Source organism: Elaeis guineensis, chromosome 13 (assembly GCF_000442705.2).
Source record: "Elaeis guineensis isolate ETL-2024a chromosome 13, EG11, whole genome shotgun sequence".
Lineage (NCBI taxonomy): Eukaryota > Viridiplantae > Streptophyta > Magnoliopsida > Arecales > Arecaceae > Elaeis > Elaeis guineensis.
Window position 1 is genome coordinate 72,406,485 of NC_026005.2, and position 14,106 is coordinate 72,420,590.

The window sequence follows — 14,106 nt, forward strand, 5'->3', positions numbered from 1 at the left end:
TTTTTTTAAATTATCCAAAGGCTTCTAATCTGTTTATAATTATCAATATTGGTGATGGTGCTTATAAAGAAACGAGGAGAATTAGCTTGAATAAATTAAGGGACTTTGGATCCTCATAATTAGTTTAAATAATCTGAAAATTCTAAAGATATATTCAGTTTGTGACCAAAATCATAATCGAAATAATTGGATTGAGAATGAAAATAGATATATTCTCTTATACATTTTGTTCGTATTTGAAATTGAAATTGAAATTAAAATGACATTTGAATGTCAGGAGAGATTGAGATTAAATTTTGGGACATTGAAGCATTCTTATTCTCCTTCAAAATTGAAAGAGGAATGAGACTCCTTCAATCAAACACTTATTCCCATTTTAATTTCAGAGCTCAACTCCTCTCAACTAAATATATCTTAAATTTAGATTTTGATCTCTAATCTATATATAATTTAATTATAAGATTTTTTTGAGAAAAAAATAAAAGAAAGAGTTGAACTAATTATGAGATTTTAGATCCCGCAATTAGTTCAGCCAATCTAAAATCCAAGCTTTTTTTTTTTTATGATAAATAAGGATTGCTTCTTAATCTTATACAGATCATATTTCAGCAAAACAGGCTCACAGCTCATAAATATAAGATTCAAGCTTCGAACCAAATAATATGAAATTCTTTGTGTGCCATCCACGATGGTCAATCGTGCGCATCGCTCACGATGATTGATTTTTATATGGATCGATAAATTTTTTTTATATTTCATATCTTATTTTTGTGCGTAAATCAACCAGGCGATGCGCATATTTCTGCACGGCCCGCGGTGCACAAAGAATTCCTCAACTCCAATTTTCAGCCCAGACGTCCAATCTGTTTAGAATTATAAATACCAATTAAGGGTTTTTACCATAGGAGGAGAAGTTTGAACTAATTACGTCATTCCAATAACGCAATTAGTTCAATGTGGCAGTTGGCTGATCGTACTCGGGAGTCGAGGCCCCATCGACGGATGCCACGTAAGACCGGTGAACCAACCGGTGAATGGACACGGTAGCCGCCGCCGCCTTCACCACATCGATCCCATTGGAACGGCCTCTGGGACGCGCAAAAGGAGGCCTCGATGTTTCGTAGGCTCAACGCCCACCAACTGTTCGACGGTTTGCCGAGAAAATATTGCTCGGACCTCCATCAACCCACATTAGGTTTGCGTATGACTTTCGGACTCGTTCCTTTTTATTTTATTTTATTTTTTTTTTGAGCTGAAATCGGATCGGATATTAATATATTCATATCCATATTTATTTTATTTAATAAATATAAATATAAATATAGATATTATTCGGATAGAAAAATTCATATCCATATTTATTTTAAATGGATAAGGATACAATTTGGATACTGAAAGTATAGATATATTTACGGATATAATTTAGATAATTAAATTTTATGATTATAAAATCAAAAATATTATTAAATATATAATAAATTAAATTAATTACATATTTATCTGATTGTATATATATATTTTAAAAATTAATAAATACTACATAAAATTATACAAGATTGCATATAGATTTGGATATTTGGATATAAATCGGATGATTGTCTATCTATATTTATATTTATTTTTTTTAATTTATTTAAATATAAATATGAATATTAGTCGAATTCTTAAATTTTTGTCTGAATTTTGATTTGGATATGAAAATGAATGTGGACAGATAATATCCGTACCATTTTCATCCCTGCTGTTTTATCTCCCCGCTCTTTTGCTTATATGCCACCGCCGTTTTGGTCATCCGGAATCCGCTAGACTGAGTCGGCTCCTAATTTTGTTCGCCATATCCATGATATTTAAACTTGTCACGCATCATGATTTTTGCTATCGTTCTCGTCCTTTTCATATGAATTTATGAGAAGAAGAACCGGTTTTTCTTGCAAGATAACTGTATTTTTTTCTCTTCTTCTATGCATGCATGATGAGGCCACCTGTCACGTATCACCTGTAACGTGCCCTCTCCGTTCTTCACATGTAACTTGGTGCTTGGAGACATCATTTTTTCATAAATAAATATAGGCGTGATTGGAAATCACAAAACTATGTCATGATTTTTTTTCACTCCAAAAGAAAAGAAAAACAGAAAACAAAAAGAAATTTCTTTCACCGGACAAAAGATAATCTTGGCATACTATCTTGTCCATGCTCTGTTACAGGTTGGTGCCTCATATGGCAACAAAAAGTGTTTGGAGGGACTTGCTCGTAAAATATTATCTAGACCTGGTATTAAAGCCATGACACGGTGATCAGTAGTAACGTAATGGCACGCCACGTTAATTGCCTTGTAATGATCCATGAAAACGATGGGCTTTAGCTTCTCAGGTACGTTGCAGAAGACTCCGTCCTATCTTTCTCTTTTCACATTACCAAACATTTTCTGCGTTGACTTGTTTTCTTTTTAAGGGCTACCTCTGTTTCTCTGTCTTCCCTTCATCTTTCTTCTGAAAGCCATGAGACAGTCCCATTTTTGCCAAATGGACCCTCTGAAAATTTTGCTTGTAGTGGTCTGTTTGGCTTTTTTAAGTGTTTCAACTGCTTGTTCCAATGGAAATTGCAGGGTAACTTCTTGTTCTTATATTTTTAATCTAGTTCAATTCTAGTACCGTATCATTAGAACTGAAGTTAATGCCCACATTATATAATATGAAGAAATGCCATTTTGTAGCTTCTTGATGAGTGCTCGTCGGATGGTGATTGCGAATCTGGGTTGTATTGCTTCTCCTGTCCACTTGGGTTCTTGGGTTCGAGATGTGTTCGGTCGACGATCTCCGACCAATTTAAGCTAGTGGTAGTTTTCTTCGATTTCTGCGAACTTAATTTGCATTATTCCTTTCTAGCTTGATTCTTTTTCTGAAATGGAGTTGCCTCTTTCTTCTCTTTTTCCCTCATATAAGATTTATCTCTTGCATAATAAATGGGATTTGAATTAGATAAAGTCTTCTTATATTAGGAAAAAAGGTTAAGTATGAAAAATTTACTTTATCAGTTTATATTGACAATTTCAGTAGATCGATTTCCTTTTGGCATTATGAATTTAGAGAAGTCGTCCTGAATCAGTTCAAACTTTGTTTTTTATTTTGCAAGAATAGAATAAAAATTCAATGACCAAGACCTTTATAATATCAGTTTGCTATCAGTAGCATGGATGCTGATAAATACTTGTCCCCTGCATGTTTGCTATGCAGAATAATCTGGGAAAGGTAGCAAGATGTGAGCATAAAAAAATTTTGTTATGCTTAGCCAAGAGATTCAACAATTTTCTCACTGTACATCAACTTTGTTCGGAAAATTCTCATGATACATCAATTAATTCGGCTCTGTTCAAACATTTAGTTGGCAATATCAAAATGCCTTTCTTCTAGGTGCCTCAATTCTCTGTCTGCAAGGAAAATCCTAAACTTTACTATTTGGATAGACTAGACCATTTTGTTGCAAAACACATCCACTCAGGTGGGTTAAAAGCCTCCTATTAACTCTAGTTCTGTATGCGCATCCATAGATTTAATTGTAAGATTCTGTGATTTATGTTTCCTTGCTCATTCTAAGGACTTGGGAAGACGGAACAAATCCGTCTTGTTATTGAAGTCTTTAATCTGAGGCCGACATTTTGTATTAGGTACAATTTTTTTAAAAAAAAATTGTTATTTTTTAAATTGATTTAAGCTTGCTAAAACTTGACTACTTTAACATTCGTATGACAAAATCAACCTCTGCTGTGCAGCCACCGTCACAACATATTCTATTTTCTGAGCAACAAAGGCCCAGGCCAGTTAAGCACCACATGCCAACCTATGACACCTCATTTCAAAATCTTGGATTGTCTCTAATGGACACTACCATCTATTTTGACAAGCCTGGTGGTTATTGCATAGAACATTGGAATCCTGTTTCTGCATTTTTTTGTTAATGTAAGGGCAAAGAAATATTAGACTAATTTCACTTTAAGAAAATCACCTATTATTTTGCAGTCTGCAATATTTGCTTCATGATTTTATGCACCAATGCCTTACATAATGACTCAATGTATTTGCAGTGCTTCATTTTTCTATCTCGCAATATTATTTGCCATTTTGATCAGAATGGTGAAACATCCATTTGGCTTACGTCAATCAAAATGTGGATTTTGATTATATAGTTGTCATCCACTTAATATGTTGTTTAAATTACTATATTGCAACTTTGCATCCAGTGTACCATTTTGCGACACTTTAGGCATACTACAGCATGATTCCATCCCGAGTAAATTAACTAGATTCTTGTCTTTCCATTTGCCATAGCAGTAATATCATATTACATATCTTTGTCATCAAATATTTGGGATCCTTCATTACAACATATCATGCAAAATATGTCATCTTTGTTTCTTGCTAATTAAAAATTTTCTATAACTTTGTGAAACTCTTCTGTATGCTAACAAAGAAAAAAATTCAATTTTTGGTTCTTTATTTTATGCAGAACAATTCGTTGCCTTTCAATAAGTATGCTTATCTCACTACACACAACTCTTATGCAATCGAAGGGGAACCATCTCACACTGGAGTTCCACGTGTTACATTTGATAACCAAGAGGACTCTGTGACTCAACAGTTAAATGTAGAACTCATCCTTAAAAGTGTATCCAAAAGCTTATCATTTAGTTTTATTTTGATTAGTAGCTTATGCTTTCTTAACTTACTGAAGTTTAATCTCTTTAATTTGCAGAATGGTGTTCGAGCCTTAATGTTGGACACATATGACTTTGATGATGATGTATGGTTGTGCCATTCAAATGGAGGAAAGTGCAACGATTTTACCGCATTTGTGAGTATACTTGTGCATCAGTCTTTTTCATGAACTACCAGGAAGCTTATAGATTTTTAATTCACTGATACTAAATCTATGCATGGAAAATCATGTTCAGTTTGAATCATAAAGGGATTTTAGTTAAGGTATTCCTGGATAATTTAGTCTTCTATTAACCTCAAGAGATGGGAGAACTTGGACTGTTTTCACTTGTTCAATTTTGATTCCACACTTCTTCTCTAATTTCGTAGCATGGCTCATTAGCTTATTAAATTGACGTATGCTTATATCATATTTATACATGTATAATGTGACTAAGCAATTTATAGTTGTAGGAACCAGCAATAGATACGATGAAGGAGATTGAAGCCTTTTTGTCAGCAAATCCATCTGAGATTGTCACTCTAATCTTAGAAGATTATGTTAAAGCTCCAAATGGATTAACAAAAGTCTTCAATGATTCGGGTTTGTTGAAGTATTGGTTTCCAGTTTCAAGAATGCCCCAGATTGGCCAGGACTGGCCTTTGGTTAGCAACATGGTAGCAAGCAACCAACGTCTCATTGTCTTCACTTCTGTCGAATCCAAACAAGAATCAGAAGGGATAGCCTACCAGTGGAACTTCATGGTTGAAAACCAATGTAAGATACAAGTCTTTATTTTAAATAAAAAGCATTGCTTGAATAGTAGTGGTATCAGTGATGCAGAATAACTTGCCGTACCAAATTATGATTCATACCTACATAATAATTTTAGGAATGTTAACATGACCTTTATGTAGGAATATAAAGGGGGAGGAAAATTTAAGAGATATATAAAGGTGGATTTCTGTGAAGTTACAGAATTGCCAACTGAATCTTACATTGTCACAGGAAATGCATCCTGTTGCGGCCAATCCCCTCGTCGTCTGGTCGCCGAGAACGAGCGCCTGCAAAAGAAGTCCGCACTGACCGGAGGCGGCTCCGGCGGGGACCCTCCGACGGTCAAGTCAGAGAGGAGACTAGGCAATAGTGAAAAGAAAACAAGGAGCTCAACGAGAGAGGGAAAGAGGGAGAGAGAGGCGGCAGGCCCAAGAGTTTCGAAGAGACCTCTAGCACTATTGCCTTCCCCGATATATATAGTGGAGCGTGGTATGACGCCGTCATTAATGGCGCGGACAATTGAAGAATTGTCAATTTACTGTAGACTATCAGAGTCACCGTGAAGGTGTCACATCGCCGTGGGGCTGTCAAATCACTAGGGTTGACCCACGCCTTAGGTGGGATAATGCCCCTAGGCGGCAGTGCCGCATGCTGTTGTCAGGACTGACAGTCTCTGGCAGTAGTACGGCGATTGGAGGAGTCGACCGACCTTAGGTCGGTGGCCAGCTGAGGAGCGTTGGGTGGAGATTCGGACCCCTCCGACAGTCAGTCGGGCACGTCGCGGGAGTCGGGCATCGGACCCCCTGGTGCAGTCGGTCAGGAGGGCGGAAAAGGTCTGCCCGACCGACATATCCTCGGTCGGCAGACGGCCGTCGATCGGTCGGTAACGGCACTCGGCGATCGGTCGGTCGGTCGGTATGCCCGATTATAAGTCGGCATGAGCGGGGTCCGTCGGTATTCCCCAACAGTTGCCCCCCTCCACTCCTGAGTCGGACGGCATGCTGGCCGATGTCTTCGTTTGGGCAGTAGCGCCGGGCGAAAAGGAGTGGATCCTCTGTGTATCAAGTTTCGACCGTACCGTGGGTTGATATGATGTCAGGCGTCTCATGAATGCCGGGCAATTCGCTGGCGTCAGATGTCCAGTCGGTGTCAGACGTTTCGTCGGCGCCTGGTGTCATGTCGGTGTCGGACGTCCTGTCGGCGTCAGACGTCCTGTTGGTGTCAGACGTCTCGTCCCGTCGGCGCCAGACGTCTCGTCCCGTCGGCGCCAGACGTCTCGTCCCATCGGGAAGGGAAACCGTCGTTCCCGCCGTCCCTTCGGGGATACGAAACGTCACGGCCTCTGCGCCACATGGCGTGCGGCCATTGGGACGGGTCCGTTGGAGATTCCGTGACTCGAAAGAGTATCGAGAAGAGCTTTTGGAGAGCGGCTTCCTCTCGTACCGGGTCGGGTACCAGGACGCTCGGAAAGCCGTTCGAAGCCTGTACCTGGAGCTTGATCTCAGCAGCATTGTTCTGCCAGAGTCGGAGGCCCCAGCTGCGGAGGAGACGGCCGACCCAGCATCGGAAGGCCTCACCACCGGGGCGGAAGCCGAAGAAGACGCAGAGCGAGCTACCGAAGATCAGGCGGCCCCGACTGCTAAAGCCAGAGCGAGTTCGCCGACCATCCCTCGCCGTTATCCAGTGGAGGAGGCCGACTCCGAGGACTAGTCGGTTTTCTGTTTTTATTTTTCCTTTTGCTCCGGCTTGTACTCGGGCTTTGGCCCAACTTTATAAGCTTATTCTGATCTTCAATGAAATCAAAGTCAAAGTTTTTTGGACTTGAACTTTTTTCTTCTGCATGTCTTTCCTTTTTCCATGTGTTGTGGAATGCATTTGAACACGTGAGTTGCTAACCCATATAGATCAGTTAGGATGTTCGGTAATTCGTGCCGCCACGAAGGTAGAACAAGTCCCGACTTTGGATCGGCCTTTCGATGGTCGAGGGCCTAAGTCGGGCGTCCTTCGTCCGGTTGTGAGTCGGGCATCCTTCGCCCGGTAGTGAGTCGGGCGTGTTCGTTGAGTCGAAAGCCGACCGACCGCCGGATAAGACTTGGCAGTCGGGTCTCTTCCGACGCGTTCAGTCAGATGTCGTCCGGCGCGTTTAGTCGGGGGAGCGATGATAAGTCGAATCCCGATACCCTTGTGTCGGGTATTTACACTGCGCCACATGATATACGGTGGTAAGCCGAATATCTTCCGGCCGGCCGTAGCTCGATCGGTGAGTCATGAATGCGACAGTAGTTGTGTCGTGTGATAGACGGTGGCAAGCCGAATATCCTTCGATCGGCCGTAGCTCGGTCGGTAAGTCGCGAGGGTGGTCGCGCAGGCATTTTGCCTTTCTTTGGTCGAAGCTAAGTTGGCAAGTTAGCCAGCCGCATTGGTCGAAGCCCTTTTGCCTTCAGAGGCGGAGGCCGTCGGTTCGGCGATCGATGATCGAGCCATTGATTCGGTGATCGACGATCGACCGTGTTGGTCGGGGCCTTTTGCCTTCAGAGGCCGAGGCTGTCGGTTCGGCGATCGATGATCGAGCCGTTGATTCGGCGATCGACGATTGGCCGTGTTGGTCGGGGCCTTTTGCCTTCAGAGGCCGAGGCCGTCGATTCGGCGATCGGTGATCGAGCCGTTGATTCGGCGATCGACGATCGACCGTGTTGGTCGGAGCCTTTTGCCTTCAGAGACCGAGGCCGTCGGTTTGGCGATCGATGATCGAGCCGTTGATTCGGCGATCGACGATCGACCGTGTTGGTCAGGGCCTTTTGCCTTCAGAGGCCGAGGCCGTCGGTTCGGCGATCGGTGATCGAGCCGTTGATTCGGCGATCGACGATCGAGCCATGTTGGTCGGGGCCTTTTGCCTTCAGAGGCCGAGGCCGTCGTAGATTCTCCGCTCCTTCGATCTCTATCAGGATCTGCGCACGAGGAGCGGGGAGAGGGGTGTAGGAGTCATACCTGCGATGCGTCGGTCTCGGACTCCGTCGTCGGGGCAAGATCCGTCTATCGGTGGAGGGCCTGCTGGGTTCAGCATGGGCCCGACCTTTCTTCCATTTTTCTTTTCGGCCCGTGCCTTAAGTCAGGCGCCGGTCGGAAGCTCCTTCGTCCGCGCGCATGTACTTGTGCGCGCGCTCCAGCAGTTCGGCGTATGTTCGGGGGAGGGTTTTGTCCAGGGAGTAGGTGAACCGGGACGCCCTCAGCCTCCGTTTCATGGCCGAGATAGTCATGTCTTCGTTGAGGTCCCGGACCTCAAGCGTGGCCGCGTTGAACCGCATCACGAAGTATCGGAGCGTCTCGTTTTCTCCCTGTTTGAGGGAGAAAAGGCTGTCCGACGTTCGCGGCGGCTTCCGGCTGGTGTTGAAGTGAGCCACGAAAGAATGCTCGAGCTGCCCGAAGGAGTGGATACTTCCCGATCGAAGACCGGAGTACCAGGCCCTGGCAGCTTTGCGGAGCGTGGCGGAGAAGCCGATGCAAAAGAGAGCGTCGGTTGCCCCTTGAATCGTCATGAGGACTTTATAGCTCTCCAGGTGGTCGATTGGGTCGGTGGAGCCGTCGTAAGGCTCCCCATGCGGCATCTTGAACCGATCGGGGATCGGTTCGTCGAGGATGAGTCGGGAGAGAGGTTGGGCGGTCTGGAAGTTGACGTCGTTTAAAGACTTCTGCCCGTCCACCTGCAGCTGTGCGAGTCGACGGTCGATTTTCTCGAATATGCGTTCGTAGTCGTCCGTCCGTCGGTGCTGGGAGACCCCAGGAGTGGAGTCTCCGGAAGAGTTCGAGAGAGAGGCGGACGGCGTTCGTGGGCGTTTCTCCTTCCTTGCTCGTTCTAGCTGGGAGGGAGAATGCCGTCGGGACCGGTGGGCGTCGCGCCGCGGCCGCCCCTCCTCTTGGTGGGAGCGCTGTGGTAGGCGCTCCTGCAGAGGCGACGGAGATCGACGCGGGCGCCGGCGGCTGCTCCTGGAGGGCATCGGACGTGCCACCGGCTGTCCGGCCGGTGATGGCGGTAGCTGGACCGGCTGTTGCTGGAGGCTTTTGACCGCGTCCGTCAGCACGGTCCTCTGCCGCACGATCGCTGCGATTTGCGCCTCCGTGATCACCGCGGGGTGTGGAGAGCTGGGTTCCGCCGCGGAGGGTGGAGAAGAGGCCTCTTCCCGACGGGAAGAGCGCCTCGCCGATCCAGTGACCCTCGATCGCTGAGCTCTCGTCTTTGTCATCTCGAATTTCGTGGGGATAAGGTACCGTTACGCTACCCCCTTCCTGGTGCGCCAATCTGTTGCGGCCAATCCCCTCGTCGCCTGGTCGCCGGGAACGAACGCCTGCAAAAGAAGTCCGCACTGACCGGAGGCGGCTCCGGTGGGGACCCTCTGACGGTCAAGTCAGAGAGGAGACTAGGCAACAGTGAAAAGAAAACAAGGAGCTTAATGAGAGAGGGAAAGAGGGAGAGAGAGGCGGCAGGCCCAAGAGTTTCGAAGAGATCTCTAGCACTGTTGCCTTCCCCGATATATATAGTGGAGCGTGGTATGGCGCTGTCATTAATGGCGCGGACAATTGAAGAATTGTCAATTCACTGTAGACTGTCAGAGTCGCCGTGAAGGTGTCACATCGCCGTGGGGCTGTCAAATCGCTAGGGTTGACCCACGCCTTAGGTGGGATAATGCCCCTAGGCGGCAGTGCCACATGCTGTTGTCAGGACTGATAGTCTTTGGCAGTAGTATGGCGATTGGAGGAGTCGACTGACCTTAGGTCGGTAGCCAGCTGAGGGGCGTCGGGTGGAGATTCGGACCCCTCCGACGGTCAGTCGGGCACGTCGCGGGAGTTGGGCATCGGACCCCCTGGTGCAGTCGGTCAGGAGGGCGGAAAAGGTCTGCCCGACCGACATATCCTCGGTCGGCAGACGGCCGTCGATCGGTCGGTAACGGCACCCGGCGATCGGTCGGTCGGTCGGTATGCCCGATTATAAGTCGGCATGAGCAGGGTCGGTCGGTATTCCCCAACACATCCAAACCTTTTCTTATTCCTGCATGTAACTACTCTTGAACCCTTATGACAAATAAGTCTGCTTTTTAGATTATGTTAAAATTTGTAAAACCTTGATGATAACAGGAGCCTGTCAATTGTTTTCTGAAGTTTCAGATACTTTTGAGTGCAATGTTGCTAATGTTATTACTCCTAATTCTTTTGAATTATACCATTTCTAGTGTTTTGCAACACTCATTTGGAGGTACCTCAACTAAATTTTATAATATGATTATGTAGACGGTGATGGTGGAATGAAAGCTGGGAACTGCTTTAATCGTGCAGAATCTGCTCCGCTTAATGACATGAGCAAGTCACTCGTTCTGGTTAACTATTTTCCGTCTATACCAGTGAAGTTAACAGCATGTGTACAGAATTCAGCAGACCTCATAGGCATGCTCAATACATGCTATAATGCAGCTGCCAACAGATGGGCCAACTTTGTGGCTGTTGATTACTACAAGGTACATACATGAATGCATTCATGCTACTGTTTAATTGTAGGACTACTGAGAGTTCATGAAGCCATGACCCTGCAAATCAAGTTTCATTAAAGGCGTGCTTGCAAGTTAGATGTGTGGGTTGCTGCAGTGTTTGCAATATTATTCACATAAAAATGGCAAGATTTGTATAAAATACTGCTGTCCAAGTTTTATCCTTTGTTTCAGTAATTGTGTGGAACATAACATTTGAATGTTCTCTTTATCAATCATAAAGGAACAAGATTTTGATAGGTTTATTCAGAAGTTTAAATCAGAAAATTCTCTCAAGCTTTGGTTTTGATTCCCTTTACTTCACTGTCTTATTCATATTGAGTACTTCTAGTAATGTCATGGGAATTTGATTATATTCAGAGGAGATTACAAAGAATCCTGAGGATTTAAATTGCACTGATTTCAGAGAAGCGAAGGAGGAGGAGCATTTCAAGCAACAGACATGCTTAATGGGAGGTTGCTGTGTGGATGTGACGATGTCCATGCTTGTGCGGTAAGATCACCTGTTCTGTTCTGAGTTTTGAACTCCTAACCTCGATACGTAGATTCGAAAGAAGATAAGATCTTCGATAATAAAATCTAACAGAATGAAGGATTCATCCTATTTATTGCTACTGGTTAAGTTACTGCTCAGCTTTGTCTCACTAGTAATCTAGTAGATGCTATGACTGGAAACATGGATTTCATCTTTGTTCAACAAGATTGATGTAGGAACAATAGCTTCTGTATCTCTTCACACAAAACTTCATATAAACATATTTGCATTGCTTTATTCATTTAGCTCTCTCTCTCTCTCTCTCTCTCTCTCTCTACTCTTCTTTCTTAGAGGCATGTGGTCGTCATTGTTTTCCCGACATGTTACATGATGATGGCAAAATAATATGTAACTATATAGAAAAGAAGCCCTGGCTTTGATAATGCCATCTCTAGTGTGTGTGTGTGAGAGAGAGAGAGAGACTTCCGTATATTTATATCAATTGCTTCCCTTTCAGCCTCTTTCCACCCTGCAAATAGTCCTTCTTTTGTCTCATCTGTTGCTGGTTCTATTGAGGCTACATAGGGAAATGATCCAATAAAATGAACAAGCCCAGGTGATGGAAACAACTGGATATTGTAAAACTTTGTGTCTTCTGATAGTTCTTGGTAATCAGATCATTGTCTCTTCTTGTGTCTTTTATACTTGCAAAGTGCTTGAACACCTTTAGTAGCTTTTATGTTCCAGATGGAAGCATGGATATCGAACATCAGTTTCCTACAAGAGTGTGGTTGTCGGTGTTAGCAATCCACCCAAAAGCTTAACCTGATAGGAGGATGGGCCCATATGTGTTTTAAGGCTATCTAAACTCCCTTGCCTATCTGAGTGGGGCTATCCCACTCTTCAACATACCCTCGCTCTAGAGAAGCTGCAAAACAAAATCTGAAAAAGGGTGACATGAGAACAAGGGGAAGATCGAGCCAAATGGACAGCTAAGTTCATGGTATTGGAGCTTAACCTCCAGTACGGTGTTAACAATTCAAGCCAAAAGCCTAAGCTTTTGGGTTCCAGTGGTTGGTTAACATGGTATTAGAGCCAAAGATCATGGGTTCAAATCCCTATTCAAGCTTATTTCGTCTATTTATTTTCTTGAGTCTTTCATTCTCTCCACTGGTTCCTTGTGGAGTCGTTCCTTGACTTGTTCTTATATTAAGTTATTCTTGACTTGTTCATGCCTTCATGTATGTGGTCAGGCTGCACGTGAGAGGGGTATTAAGGTTTCATATACATTGTTGACCCTTTCCCTAATAGCTTAAGCTTTTAAGATCCAATGTTTAGTTAACAATTAGATCATAACTCAAGGGTGCTTCATGTATAAGGAAATGAAATTGTGTGGAGTCACAATTGACCAATATGTCAGCCATAACTGACAACCCTATATCCATGTTTTAGCAATAAACTTGAGGAAAGGGCTGAATTCCACCGCTGTAGTTCACATCTTTCTTCACAACTTCCACCTTTACTATTTTATTTTAGGTCTTCACAAATTCTTGACCTTACATGCCCAACCCATCCTGCATGACAAAAGTTTACTGGTGGAAAAAACACCTGGATTTAAAAAAAAAAAAAAAAAAATTAAAGGTTAGGCTCATAGTTAACCTCATTCATGGAAAATATTTCGGTTTCCTGACTTTGGACTATTAGTATTTTCCAACTGGAAGGGAAGCGATGAAACACTGAAGCAATGCAGATTTTTTCTCCATTTCAAAAAACAAAAAGCAATGCAGATTTCTCTTCTCCATGTCTAAAATGGCACGTATCTGTTGCTTTAAAGATCTGACAGAAGCTAATGCAATTTGGATAATATGGGTAGAACTGAAGAATCATTTTCGGATTTTACATCAAGCAATATAGACTGACCTTTTTTTAACAAATCTCTTTCCTCCTTTTGCTTTAGCAGCCTGGATCGACCTCCGGAGCGTGCACTCCTCCATGATGGCAATGGTGGTAACTACTCCTTAACATGAAAGGAGGGAGCATGGCTTGCAACAACAACCCCTTCATAACAAATTGTTGTAGCATAAAATGATACACATGCAAAACATTTTTTGTTTCTCTTCCATCACTCTTCTCATTATTTCACAAAAATGACCAGTTGGGATTGTGAGTGTCATCTATCAATCATGAAGTGTATATGATGGTTGGGTCTATGCTCACAGCTCAACTGAAAGGATGGCAGACTTGCTTGCAAGAATACACAAGGTTTTTAAAGTAAGAACCATCCATGCATTTTAATGTTGTGACAATATATCATCTTCTTCTTTTAGATGTGGATGATCATATGTGGTACGTAATACAGACATCCTGTTGTTGTGCATGAAAACAAGGACAAGTGGATATATATTGGCCTATCAAGTTACATATTTACACTAGTTGTGCTCTGGCTACAATAAAAAGCTAGTCTGGCATCTCTCTTAGAGCTTGGAGCTGTGCTTATTTCTTGCTTGACCTGAGTAGACAGGATGGATGTCAATGGTACTATCGGTTAACAATAAGATTGCATTTGGTGTATCGTCAGGCAATCTTGAAAGATAATGTGGATTGTCTTCAAGATAGATTGCC

The 14,106-nt window shown here is 43.5% G+C and overlaps 1 protein-coding gene across 2 annotated transcripts; it reads left to right on the forward strand.

Annotated features, from left to right (window-relative positions):
• The first annotated feature begins 628 nt into the window (after nt 1-628).
• LOC105056074 (PI-PLC X domain-containing protein At5g67130) lies at nt 629-13,694 on the forward strand. Of its 2 annotated transcripts, none has more exons than XM_073248127.1 (10): nt 629-1,201; nt 2,208-2,373; nt 2,455-2,609; nt 2,717-2,839; nt 4,507-4,644; nt 4,753-4,851; nt 5,169-5,472; nt 10,756-10,979; nt 11,416-11,502; nt 13,445-13,694. In XM_073248127.1, exons 2-10 carry the CDS (start codon nt 2,346-2,348, stop codon nt 13,478-13,480), a joined length of 1,194 nt encoding a protein of 397 aa, XP_073104228.1. In that variant the 5' UTR covers nt 629-1,201; nt 2,208-2,345; the 3' UTR covers nt 13,481-13,694. The 2 variants fall into 2 exon arrangements, with proteins under 2 accessions (XP_073104228.1, XP_010936443.1); XM_010938141.4 differs by having other exon boundaries at nt 629-1,195.
• Nucleotides 13,695-14,106: the final 412 nt, after the last annotated feature.

Bases quoted from the DNA above. Each gene is read 5' to 3' on its own strand.
- LOC105056074 (XM_073248127.1), top strand. From the start codon at position 2,346: ATGAAAACGATGGGCTTTAGCTTCTCAG. The intron at 4,852-5,168 runs GTGAGTATACTT...TTATAGTTGTAG, and splicing joins GCAACGATTTTACCGCATTT to GAACCAGCAATAGATACGAT. The intron at 10,980-11,415 runs GTACATACATGA...CACTGATTTCAG, and splicing joins TGGCTGTTGATTACTACAAG to AGAAGCGAAGGAGGAGGAGC.